A 14,215-nucleotide genomic window follows, 5' to 3' on the forward strand; every position below is an offset into this window, starting at 1 on the left:
CATAAAGTCCACTTAAAGTTATTAGCTAAGGGTAATATTTTTATAAAAAAGTCGATTTCGACGCAGTATACTTTTCTAACAATTTCAAGTATCAAATTTAATCTTATATCTTGAATACAAGGCACGAATCAGTCTATTATACTGCTTGTACTATTTATGATATATACCCAGTTATGTGTTATTATAATTTCACTTTATTTAATGTCATACGTTATTTCAAACATCCTTTCATATGTTCCAAGTATATTTAACGCTTTTCACGTCAATAGTCTAAATTTAAAGTGAGTGAAACTGCGAAGCGCGGCTCAGCTATTTATATAATAAACGAGGTTTATGTATATTATTTTGATAGTTTATTTCAGTTAGTAAAATTAAAAAAAAAAATATTCTAAATTCAAATTCAAATCTGTAGAATTTCTTGTTCTGTCTGGCATTTATTAATCCCAGCTATTGCCAGGGTACTAAGCCTATACCACTTTGCACGATCTTTAGCGTCGTCCTGTGTAAGTCGATTGATATTCGTTATTAAATATGTTCGAAACACGTGTTAAATAAAAACAACCTCCATGTCAACATGCTATTAAAATGTGCAAATTTCTTGTAAAACAAATGACTAGGTATAGCAAACATCTTTATAATAGAGAATTTAATTAGAAAATCTACTAATAATATAATTATTTATTTACTTTATACGATATTTACGAGCCGAGATAGCTCAGTGAATAGAACACGGAGATCTTAACCGAAAATTATTGATTCCAATCCTGCCAAGTATAGCATTGAGTTTAGTCGTTAAGTGTTTATAAGTCATGTACTGATTGAACAAGAATAATATCGCAAGAAGTCAGCATGTGTCGTCAAAAAAAAAAATCTAAATATACTTTATTCAAGTAGTCTTTACAAGCACTTTTGAATCGTCATTTAACAAACTATTTAAATTAAAGCTACCACCGGTTCGGAATGTAGATTCTACCGAGAAGAACCGGCAAGAAACTCAGTAGTTACTCTTAAAATCAACAACTTCCATTGGAAGAGCTTATTGAAACAAGATTCAAACCTTTTATGTGCAATTGAAGTTTGTGAGGTTCTCTGTCCAGTAATAGCACATTTCGGGGAGTCACAGGAACTGACGGAGTGGTACCGCTGGTAGTTTAGTGAGTGTGCTGGCTCATTTAGCATCGACGGTACCCACTTCATGTTGGGAAAACTTCAATGGTGGTAGATCCGTTTATCCAGAGATAAAAAAAAGGAATGGCGAATTTATGCATTGTAACTTTACTTTTGACGTACTATAAATGTTTTAACGATACAGCTTGGTCACAAGCATGCTGTTAACATGGTGACAACATCCTTCGACGCTATCTACGCCATTATCGTTATCGAAGTATGACGCACACACAACTCGGAAACCACCAATTTAAATATACCTATTTCATCCTTGTAACGGTGAAGTGGGTCAGGTATACTTAATTTTGTTGTGTTTCCATTCGGTATATTAGTGTTAACTTTGTACGTGTAATGAATCTGTAATAATATTGTAGCTTAACTATCTGCTTTCCAACTATTAATTTAATATTAATAAATTAATAGTTTTAATTTAATATTATTAAATTAATAGTTGGAAATATTAGTGAATTAGGTTGGTTTTGACTCAAAATTGACCAATTTCATAAAGTACTTTGGTTACGTTACTTATAGTATTCTTTGTTATAGAATTGTGCATGTGTGGGTATGTACGCGTGTTTATGTGTGTACTTTCGTCAACGTCATGTCTAGCAAATTAAGTATTTTATTTTTGACATATTATCCAATTTAATTCAAATCGTATAGCTTAATGGATATAATGAACAATTAGCTTATTAACAACCTTGCGCTCATATTGATAGCACTCATTAGTCTAAAAAAGTATTTTTAATAAATAATATACATCCCTATTAAAGAAACTAACAGAAAAAGGGCCGGTTATAACAGAAATACGTAACAAGATACTCTTGTAATTATTTCGATACGATATCGGTGACATCACGTAATGTTTTTACGATATTATTAATTTCCTAACGATAGCTTGCATAGTGTAAGACGGATACGAGCGGTTTTATGACTTGACTTATTTATCCTATGATTATGTTAAACCGCTCCGTGATGTCACACATTATCTAATCACATTGGATGAACCGTGCGAGTACTATGACGACAGTTTGCGGTGGTTCTACTCTACGCTTAATACGAATAATTTTGTAGTTTTTTTAAGTTGGTAATGTTATATTTATAATAGTAAAAATAGGCTAAACCGTTTAGTTCTCCTCTCTCGTGTCGAATTATAGCAAAAAAATGTTTTTTTTTTTTATATACCCATAATTTCCTTGAGTTTCAGTATTGATTATGGAATAAATTTTACCACTAAATGGACACTAGTTATTATAAAATTAAGATACACTTTATGCATATGTGCACTTTTTACATGAGACTTCTAGTGTCGGAATTATGGTTGTAAGTGCTTCCACAGGCATCTGAGTGAAAACTCGCCGAAATTTCCGTACGCGCTGCTAATAAGAATTTCTTGAGCCATCATTCGGAATCTGCAGCCATCTAAATAAGCCACTAAACCACGAGACCTGATTTCAATCTTTCTATCATCACCAATTAGACATTCGAAATAATGTGACAAATCAAAGCAATACAACTGATACACAACAGGATATCCGACACAGATATCATTAAAATTTAATATCTAGTACAAGATATTAAACTTGCAAGATATATATGTTGATGTCGTCCTTGTCGGTCGGCTGATCTTTCTTGAGATTGGTCGCCCAATCTCAAGAAAGATCAGCCATCTACACAGGATATATGTGTAGTACACAATGGTGTGCGAGCAAATACAATGAGGTGCTCTATTCCCTAACACATAATCCGATGGAACATCGAATCCGACATGACCGGAATGCGTTCAGACTCAAAACTAATAGTGCTTTTGCTTCTTGAGGCACGGGAGTGTACACACTTCCAACTTCGAGACTCTGGGCAGTTGCTAATTTTTTGACAGAATAACCCCATCATGCCCGACCTGGGGCTTGATTCCAGAACATCGGAAACCATGGCTTCATCTAGCCGCCAGACCAACGAGGCAGTGAAAATAAGACATATAGATAATAGCATATTTACTAAAATCTACATGCACGTATAATAAAATCCATTTTCAAAAAACAAACATGGCGACCGTACAATGGCTCCAGCGAACAAGAAGAAGCCCCGAATGTTTTTTGTCCAATATATACGTTCTTTTTAGACAGGCCTTCCCGGATTTGTTAACGAGTATTCTTTTCCGTATTCCGAATATCGATTTTATTCAACAATACAAATCCTTTTCGATTTATGATTTCAAGCAATGCACGTATATTAGATTATACTAACAAAATGCAATCGATATTTTGTTAAAAAATGTAGTTAAGTAACAATTCTTAATTGTCGCGTCCGATTAAATATAATAATAAAAAGTGCTTACGTTTATTCTGATTACAAATAATGAGGCGTGTCGATTCCGGTACCATTTGCACGTGTTTTTCCCTCTTAAGTCTAATTTTCCTATGTGAAATTTATTATTTATATCGTAACAGGATAATCAACTCGCGATTCGAATTTTCGATAAACTCCTTTCAACTTTACCGTACACACGGATTAACAGTGTTTTTGGACTCAGTCTCATTGTAATAACTTATTTTGCTTAAATAGTGACTTCATTATTCTGTGTTAGCGTTAATGTTAGTGTTGAATACATATATATTTAAATATACTACGTTTTCTGACTAACAATTTATCTGTTATAAGTATATTAATTAAAAAAAAAAAAAAGATTTATTTAAATTGATGAAATATAGTTTTATCAAAGTTTAACCTTAATAAATATAATATTTATCTATAAATTTTATGATTTCATTGATTTAAATCTTAACATTTATCAACCAATTGATCTTTATTAGATATAGTAAAAAAGTCTGAAAAACAACATATTATTCATCAATCCTCAGTAATTACATACAATTTTATTAATTACTAGTGTTACGAGACTAGCCCTAGCCTCCAATACGGTGCTACGTCATAGGATATCATAATTAATAATATCATTAATAATGCCACATTATTATTATTATTACATATTATTACAATTATTATTGTAATTAATTGATCAATAATTTTTACAACTTTAGTTGACATTATTTTATAACATTTAATACTGGCATGTAACACTATTTCTTATTTTAAAAGTGATTGAGCTGTCATAAGGAAAACAATTGATTGGGGGCATTGTAAAAATATAGAGAGAAATTGAAACATCATGGTACAACATAATTTTATTTTGCCATCCCGAACTACTGAAATTACACTAGCTTCCATACGCGGTTGTGTTCGTATTTGACGGGAGGGGGAAGTCAGGGTATCTACCTTAATTTGATTCAGCTCCGCTCTGTATATTTTTTCTTAAGGGGTAATAAAGATCCAGTCTCGCATACTTTTCGTTGTAGAATATTAGCAGGTAATACTATTATATTATATTTGTTATGTTGTAACTATTTTTATTTCAAAACTCTTTTTGTTTCATTTCATTAAGTATCTTTTAATTTCCAAATTGAAAATGTTAGATTTTTATGTATAAATCAAATTGCTCTACTCGAAACAACGATGCATCATCGCTAGGCAAACCATAACATACTGTTGAGTTAGAGGGGTCTTACAATATTGGTGATAGTGTTTTTTTAATACTAACCACATTTTACCAAAACTTCACATAAAACGCTTGTTTAAGATTTTGTCCCCGAAATAATGATTGTAAAAAGTCACGAGTAACGAATGCTTATTACATAAATAACAGTAACATAAACATACATGTATATCATTTTAATGAATCTAGCATGTGCGTGGTAGCAACATGCGCGCGCGCTTATCAATCGACCTCCAGTCCTGTTCACACATACCACGCTGCCAAACGGACTGATACGTAAATATCGATACCACAAAAACCCATAAACTATTAATTTATATTGCTGATAGATAATATACAGGTAGCGTAAAAATAGTACGGGACTTTGAGGTTATCGATAAAAAAATTACGCAAGCGAACATAGCCGTTACAGAAAACAACACATAATAGAAATTATCAAATTAAAATGATTACAAGTGTAAACTACTATAAATATTTTAGAGGAACTGAATTTCCTTTACGTGGTTAGCTAATGTTGATTTGTGGTTCGAATTGATTATGTTTTCGATCAAATGTGTTTATTTTTTTAAATTCCTCGAAATAAACAAACAGACGCGGCTTGCGATAACCCACATGAATATGAAATATAATGGACAGACATTTGTTAAGAAGTGCTGTTTTGTTTACCCACGCATCATTCGACACGATATCGTGCACGGGTCAGTGATATTCGAGCCAATAAAACATTACTACACTTCCCGATGACATATAACCTATTCGCATTCCATTTCCGATGTTATATAATTTTTTATCGACATGTGTGCGTTCGCGTCACTAGTTATACATTTCGTCAGTGATTTAGTTTGTCGTGGTGACTAGTATTGTTGTTGTTAGTTCCACGCTAGTGACATTAATTAAATAAATCGCAATTGTTTTATAATTTGTAATTGTTTTACCTAATCATAGACGACGTGACGTCGAAGTTATATTTGGTGGTATTGATACTCGAAGTGTGTTTTGAAATATATTCGTGATTTAATCGTGATTGGATAATATGTATATTGTGTAAGTTATGGATGTTGATGAGGAATATTCAGGTAATATTTATTGTCATTTTTTATGTTTATATTTATAAATGAAAAACGTAAAAATATTTTAGTTTTGTTAAAAAAAAATTGGCTTGCAATATTTATTTATTTTTTATAATCTGACTTATTATTATTATTATATTAATGTGTAAATAATTTCATGAATTAAATAAACTCGTATTTTTATTAAACAAATACTTAAAAAAAATATGGTACATAATTTTCAATGGTTTTAATATATGCTTATTTAGTATTGTATATACATGTGATTAATGATTATTATAATTTTGAAAATGTTTTACATTACTTAAAGAACTGCACAAGCACACGCGTAGTTTTACGTTTTTGCTTTGAACTTTTATGGGAAACTTTAACAGTAATGTCATTGTTCATTATCTTTCACAAAAGTATATACTACGTGAAATGCAGGAAGAGAAATGCACATAAACCTCACGTAACTTCCTTTGTTAATTCCCAAGAATTAAATATTTAAAAGTATATACATATATAGTAGTTTAGCATAATTATAGATACGATTCAAAGTAAATGATATAATATAAAAGAATACGTAATTCACGCATCGCCTTATATAATAATATAATATACTCCATTTTCCGTTATAAATTTTATTTATATTGGTTCTGTAGTCTTTTCAGTTTGGCATTACAAATAATCTACTCATTTAGTACTTGATTCTTTGTTATTTATAAAAATTTCTCATATATTTTACATTGTTGTTAATTTCATATGTTGGAAACCGCGAAGACTTCATTATATTAAGGAAGAAATCGATGTTTTCGGAAATGAACATATTAAAACCTCGTTCAAGACGTCTGCTATGTAACGCGACATGTTATTCAACTTTTATAGCAGCAATTTTCATATTTATCGCTTACTTCGCCTATATAATAATGCCTCGTGAGTCCAGAAACTAGTTTCTTAGAGATACCGAAGGTCTGGGTTTAAATCCTGCGTGCCTCATATAAAATTATTGGATTTAATTTTCAAAGAGACAGGTTCAAGGAAATATTAGTTAACTTTCCTCGTGAAGGAAAATATATAATAATACGAGGCCTATATTTGTCGTCAACCAGCAGCTCAGTGGTATGAGCTTCAAATCTTCTCGAGAGCAAAGAAGGACTTAGCCTCGCAGAGGAAAAATTACGGACTGTTTATTGTTGACTGTGTTTTTGTTCTACTTACACATATGATCATTTTAATAGCTCATATATATGTTCGTGGCTGTACAGCCCTACGGGCAATCAATATAGTATCGAATGTCAATATTATTTGTGTAAGCAAATCGGTCTAACAAAGAGAACTTGACGCTCTTTGAAACTACAAACTGTCTTTGAACCGAAACATTCGTTTGTTCTCCTAACACGGGATAATATAGTTATCAGAACAAGTAAAACCGGTACAAATCACACTCTGATATACTGTAGGACGATTTTATAACAGAACTAGTTTGCGACCGCGAACTGATAATGAGTTTGCAAAAAATTATAATGATCGGGTGACAGCGTTACAAATAAATAGACTTAATTTCCCATTTTAATATTAGTTAGGATGACGTCGAATCAATCGGCGATGTGATTTCGTCACATCCGCTTACTCCCAAAACGTGATAAATACGGTAAATGATACCGATATAGTTAATAAATTTATCTATTTGAACATCTATCTATCTATATAAGGATATAAAATAATTTTTAATGCGCATCACACAAAAAAACGTTGATAATTTGACATGATAATTGTATTAATATATATTAACTGTGTGGAGACCACGTTTAGGAGAAAGTAGCACGCCTTGTGGCGAGGTGGACGGAAGATTTAATAAAGGATGCAGGATGGATGTGGGTTGCCCAAGATAAAGCAGTGGAAGGTAAAAGGCTGTAAAAAGAATTAATATTATATATATTAATTCAATCTATACACTATAATACATTATTATCTAAAGTAATATTATAAACAGGAAAGAAACTTTATATGTCTGTCTTTTACCCTTTCCACCAACTGAAGCGAATTTAACAAAATTTCGAATGAAGCAAGCCTGATCCCAAGCAATGATATAGGCCACTTTTTTGCCTATATTGTTATATAATTCAACGTATAAAGTCACAGAAACCCGTGGTTAGTCTACAATATGATTCATTACTTTCTACGTATTACTACAGCTACATATAGGAATATACCACAAACAAACTTTAATAAAACTTGGATCGGTGGTATATGAAATAAAATAAAAAAAATATTGTACTCAAATAAAATTCTATTAATGTTAAGCTACCACCTGTTGTTCTATTACAATTATTTCTATTACTTCTATTCTGATGAAAAACAGCAAGTCTCAAGAATTTGTTTATCTATACTAGTATAATTATTACATGTTACTACCAGCAATAATATTCCACAATAAATAATAAATTATGTACGAGCTATATGTACATAGGTTAACACGTACTTCATCTTTCATATAAAGACATAGGGTCCGATGGGACAGGAGAAACTCCACGGTAAACTTAGTCATTCAAATTGCCAAAGGCTTGTGGCATCTATTATGAAGTTAGTAAATGATAATATTCTTATATGAACTAGACTTCTCGCTTTCGATCCCAACATCCCAGGACTATACAATCAAATATTTTTTGGAGTTTTCGTTCAAAAATTCTCATAAACTGCCCGCTGTTAAAGGTTAAGTGCAGATAAATCCCTATGTCCTGAGCTGCTTTCAAACGTGTGGGTTTTGTAGAATCGTATTTTAAGAGTGACGGAATATAGAGTGCATCTTTATTTGCGCACACACTTGCACTGTAAAATATCCCACGAAGTTAGCTAGTGTAATTTCAGTAGTTAAAGATGACAAAATAAAATCACGTTTCATAATAATTCTCTAACAAATCTATTTTTCAATATTCCCATCATCTCATTATTTCTCGTGACAGATCAATCTTTTAAAAAAAAAAGTCTTAAATAGTGTGCCAAATAAAATAGTATTAATTAAAGTTTAACAAATTTTTAAACAAATAATTACAACAATAATTTTATAAGTAAATAATAATGTAAAATAAATAGTTTCGATTATAGACATTATATATAATAATGTTATATAATTAATTATGATATCCTATGACGTAACACCGTATTGGAGGCTAGGGCTACTCGCTAAAATAAAGTCTCGCTAATACTAGCCTCTTGGATTTGGCTGATATCAATCAAAATAAACATTAAATTTTCACGCTGACCAAGTCACAAAAGCAACGCATATAATATTCTAAAATAAAAAAATATTTTTTAATTTAGGCAACGACCTAAATCTTTCATCCCAAAAATATAATATTAAATAATGTCAGCAGTTTAAACGCCGTATAATGTGATAATGACACCTAAAGACCACGCTATAAGCTACGGACTTTGGTTTGGTTATATTGAACAATAGCCTATTGTCCTGTCAATCCCGTAAAGTATTTATGTACGAACTGGGTCACTGATTGGTCTTATGACCTACATCTACTGATAATGTACCTATAGTCTTGGTTTAAGTATTTTTTTTTATTTATTATAAAATATTGTACCGCCAAGACGTACCAAGCGATTGTATTTCGGAATGTGCGATTTATTTTCGTATACCGAAGCCTTTAATTGCACGCTTCAATTTGTATCAATTCAAGTTTAGTTTTTTTTTATATCGTTGTCAGTCTTCCTAAAATAAATTTAAAATCCCGTATCTTTATGAGTAGCGAAAGTAACCCTGTCCAGTGTCCATCTGTTTATCTTTTACGCCAAACCGGACCAACCGCGCCAAATTTTCATACTGCGTGAACTTTTAGTGTATTATGTCTGTTTTAAATATTGTATGAGTATGACACACACATAATAGTATATCTTATTTATTAATTCAAATTTATTATAATAAATTTATTCTTTAAATATATATATAAACAGGTAAGTAGCCAGTTAAGTCATCAATTTTTGTAATATGAGTAGTACGTGCTGCGGCAATAATAAAGATATGGAACGGTAGCTCTGCGTAGGCCGCGGTATCTGTACAAGGGCGTTATCTGAGCAAACAAGACATTATTGATTTTTGCCCATAACTCATGTCGGATATAGCACTGATAAACTATGTGCGTAATTACAAGGTTAGTCTTACAATTATTTGATCATACTTTGCCTTTTGTAGATAATTTCGAAACAACAATGAATTTAGATTCGAACGAGATATTATGTATTAGTCATTATCTCGTAATTATTCGTAGGTATATGTTATCGACGCGGCAGGGTGAGAGAAGAAAACACACTAAAAACTTTTAACATTTTTTTCAATCGTTAAATTCACTTTGCTTATATGAATTACGAAGAACAGCGAGAAAACTCCACGCTAATGAAAGTTTAATAATATATAATAATAATTTATTTATTGCCCCGAAACTAATGTAAATTGTCATATCAGAGTCAGCGATTCCTCAACAATTCATTGCACACTAGATTTCTAAATAGGACATAAATTCAAGTGTTGTAAAAAAAAAAACAAAATTACATATAAAAAAAAAAGAAATGTAAAACAACTTGTAACAATGTAAAAACTTTATATGGTCGTTGAATGTTTTGTTTAGATTCTCCAAATTTTAAGTGAAATTTTTAATTTATATTAGAATAAAAACTGAGCCGCTGACTTGTAATATGTATGGGAAAACAGGTTGACAGACGGAGGAGATCGGTATTTAAAAAAAATCAAATAAGCAATATCTCTTTTTAAGAGTGTAAAGGCCTCGCTTTTTGGTTTGTAGCGAATTCTACCACGCTGCTCCAATACGGGTTGGTGGTCAAAAATTATCTCCACCAGTCAGAGTTCCGCCAGAGCCGCCATATACAAGAAAGACCTGTCTGTTGTCTCTATTCTCTCGCCCTCTTTATCCGATTATGATATCATTCATGGGATGACATCTTCGATATGACCAAACAAACACACGCCGACACGTGGAAATAATTCAGGTGCAGAACCAACACTTTGAGCGCAGCGCTTTACATTCTTTGCAAGGCATGAAAATAAACACTGTGGATATTCAGTGCTGCTACTGAGAATTTATCGACAGTAACTTTTAATGGCACGACCCGGAGTCTTTCCTCAGGATCAAGAGGCAGTCAGAGTACAATAAAGCTAAGCTATCGCATCCCGTTATGATCGTCAGAGCCGACTATGGGGATCTTTCTTGTTAAGTGCTTTTATTAGTATATTTTAGCCTCAATAGCCCACATGGTGGCAGGAATCTAATGCTCCAGCAAAAGCATCCCCAAGATGCATTCATTCAAACTGTCGGTATTCAAATAAAATGGCATATCTTCGTACTAGATTATATAAGCAGCGGCCAAGCGGTTCAGCTTTAAAAAATGTAAATAAATTCACATATTTAACAATATTTGTATAAATCTTAATATGTAATTTCGTTGAAATTTATATTTTTGTTCAGTAACGTTGTAAGAATACCCTTATAATAGTTATAGGTACGTTTTGAAATTGCTTTGTAGAATCAAAAGAAGAATCATTCTAAGGAACAAAGCATTGTTCAAAGATTGTCTCGAGTTGGAATAAAAAGTATTCAAGAATTTACTTTTATAGTATTTCTAGAAAATAAACAACGTAATTTACTTTGTTCAGTAAAATACTTTGTAAGGAAACGACGTTTTGAAGTGTAAACGAACTCTTTATTTACCGTCTCTGAACTGCCGTGAGTGGGGGTGTAAAGGGTGCAGTTAACAAAGGCAGAGGCTATCGGGGGATTGATAATGTCATGAAAAGCATCATGAAGTTAAAACTTCATAAAATATGAAGATGTACTTGACCGAAGCTGGGTCACGAAACTAGCCTTCATTTAGCCTATCAAATTTCTTGCATTATAATTAGTCGTGAGCATATATAGATGCATTCTTCGGAATCCGAGTTAACACAGATTAGAATAGTAACAGAATTGTTTAAACGTAAATTTTCAGTTGAAAGAAGAGACTTGCATCAATCTCTCTTTCTAGGATGTTTCTCTTGCTGCGGACAGTGATCTGGAATATTTCCGCACCAAGATTGTTATATAAGGCTACGCGAGGTCATCTCGGTTACCTTAAGCTGTAACAAACACGCAAAATTCCTGTTACCTCTAAATCTAATATATATACGAAGAAATCAGACGCAGAAGCAAATGATTTACGAGCTCCCGGAAAGTGAAGTAAAGTTAGGATATTGAAGAAATTAAGAATATTCGTATACCAAAAATCCATATAATATTTTATAAGGGCTACAAGAGTCAACGGTGAATTGTAACTAACCTACAGTCAACCCTTAATTTAAGTCGATATAAATCATTTAAATTAGGTTTTTACCTCGGTATATTAATTAAGAACGTGGCTAAGGGCAACGCGGTGTATTTCTGCTCTTTACTGTTATTAATGTTTTGGTTAATTTATAAACCCACGTTATACAAACCGTTTTTTTACGAGCACTTGAAAAAGTAACATTTGTCAATAATCTTTTATTATAACTTACAAGTTTCATGTAAATATTTTCCGAGCAACTATCAAGGTTTTTATATGTTTAATTTGTGTTTATTTTGCAGTCGAAACTCTGCAACTATTTAATCGCGGTTCCTTTACCATGGTCCAGAGTATTTTGACTTAGTATGTCTCTCTACAGTTAGGTTTATTTATTTAAGTGTGCTATTTGGGAAATTAAATAAACTTAAATCAAGTATTTTCACCTGTATTTACATCTGATTTGTCTGTCAAAAATAGTTTTCACAAATTTTAGAAAAAGTCCCCAATAAACTGTTAGTTGACCTTTAGCTGATTTGTGCGACTTTTAATCCTCGTTAAGAGATACTGATATGACAAAATATTATACATGTATATACCGCTAATCTCCCCTTAAAAGTAATTATTAAAATTGTGTAAAACGCATTATTAATAGTAATAAAGATTTAAGAATTTAAAACATCAATGTCGTAACTTTTTAAGAATAACAATTAAAAATGGATAAAACCGCGCGAAACAGCTAGCATTATAAATAAATATATACATAACGTCTTCTTGGTGTTATTAAAGATCAATATGTATATATTTATACGGAATTATGTGCATACAAATAGCCATATTACTAGTCCAAGATGAGTGCAAAACTTAAGTTGTTAGTGCCCGGTTATTATAGAGAAGCCCCAGTGACATCAATTCACGAGTACTGTTGTCGAATGAGTAAGATACTTGGCTGACTAAATTAACAGGGAAGCTCATCTCAGAGTATTGCTGAGTGAGACTAGCTTTGCAGATTCTAGGTGTAAACTCTGTTCCGTAGTCGGTAGTTACTGTTTACACCTACAAGTTAGGTCATTTTATTTTAAACGTCGCTTAGTTACATGGACTGGCAAATGGAGGCTCATTTGCCAGTGGTACCAAATGGTAGCCTTAATTGATGGTAATAGTGTACAGTAAAAAAATGTTAATTATTTATAATATTAACAATGCGATACCAATCTTTAAGTTTAACTGGCTCACTCACTCATTAAACCGGAACACAATAATACTATTTTTTTATGGCATTGGTTGACGGACGAGCACATGGGCCACCTGATGGTAAGTGGTCACCACCGCCCATAGACAAAGGCGCTGTAAGAAATATTAACCATTCCTTACATCATGCGCCACCAACCTTGGGAACTAAGATGTTATATAATCACAGGCACACCCTTGTGCCTGTGATTACACTGGCTCACTCACAGTTCTAAGCGGAACACAACAATACAGAGTATTGTTATTTGGCGGTATATCTGATGAATGGGTAGTACCTACCCAGATGTGCTTGCACAAAGCCCTACCACCAAGTAAAAGTATTGCTTTGGGCTATATAATGTATGATGTGGCTGGTACCTAACCAGATGAATACGAAATTAATTTGAATACCTTCACCGGCAGCAACTGCACTTATTATCTACATAGGAGTTCAATTTATTACTTTTTGTTAAAATCAATGCTAGGCTATTCTTATAATAATAAATTAAAAAATTGTAACAATAAAATTTAGATACGTCTTCCTGTAAATGTGGCGCATAACCTGTGTATGACATATCCATATAGATTTATAATTTATAGTTTGCATATAATTACTAACGTCAATTTCTGAATTTTTTGATTGAATTAAATAATTAAATCAATTTTTATTTATAAAAGTACGGACTTGAATTGTTGTTGATGTATTTTAGGGCACGGGAGTATAAACACTGCAAACTTTGGAACTTGAAACTGCTACTGTGAATATCTCGACAGTTTTGGCACGAATTGAGGTTTGAACCCACGACCCCGAGATCTGCCTTTTGATGATGATGTCGCCCTGACCGATTTCGTCCATGGGGTCGAATCTCAGCCACGCAGAACACATTATACTGCA

The 14,215-nt window shown here is 32.2% G+C and overlaps 1 protein-coding gene across 2 annotated transcripts in view; it reads left to right on the top strand.

Moving 5' to 3' along the window:
* Positions 1-14,215, top strand: part of LOC125070601 (high affinity cAMP-specific and IBMX-insensitive 3',5'-cyclic phosphodiesterase 8) — a 204,314-nt gene that overhangs the window by 69,048 nt on the left and 121,051 nt on the right. The window contains exon 1 of one of the 2 annotated variants that reach the window (XM_047680539.1): positions 5,638-5,796. The exons of the other annotated variant lie outside the window; for it this stretch is intronic. Coding sequence (XP_047536495.1) covers positions 5,772-5,796 — 25 coding nt within the window. The 5' untranslated portion in view covers positions 5,638-5,771. Of the gene's footprint in view, positions 1-5,637; positions 5,797-14,215 lie in introns of those variants that run through there. 2 annotated transcript variants of the gene reach the window in all.

The sequence above is a fragment of the Vanessa atalanta genome, chromosome 17 (assembly GCF_905147765.1).
Source record: "Vanessa atalanta chromosome 17, ilVanAtal1.2, whole genome shotgun sequence".
Classification (NCBI taxonomy): Eukaryota; Metazoa; Arthropoda; class Insecta; order Lepidoptera; family Nymphalidae; genus Vanessa; species Vanessa atalanta.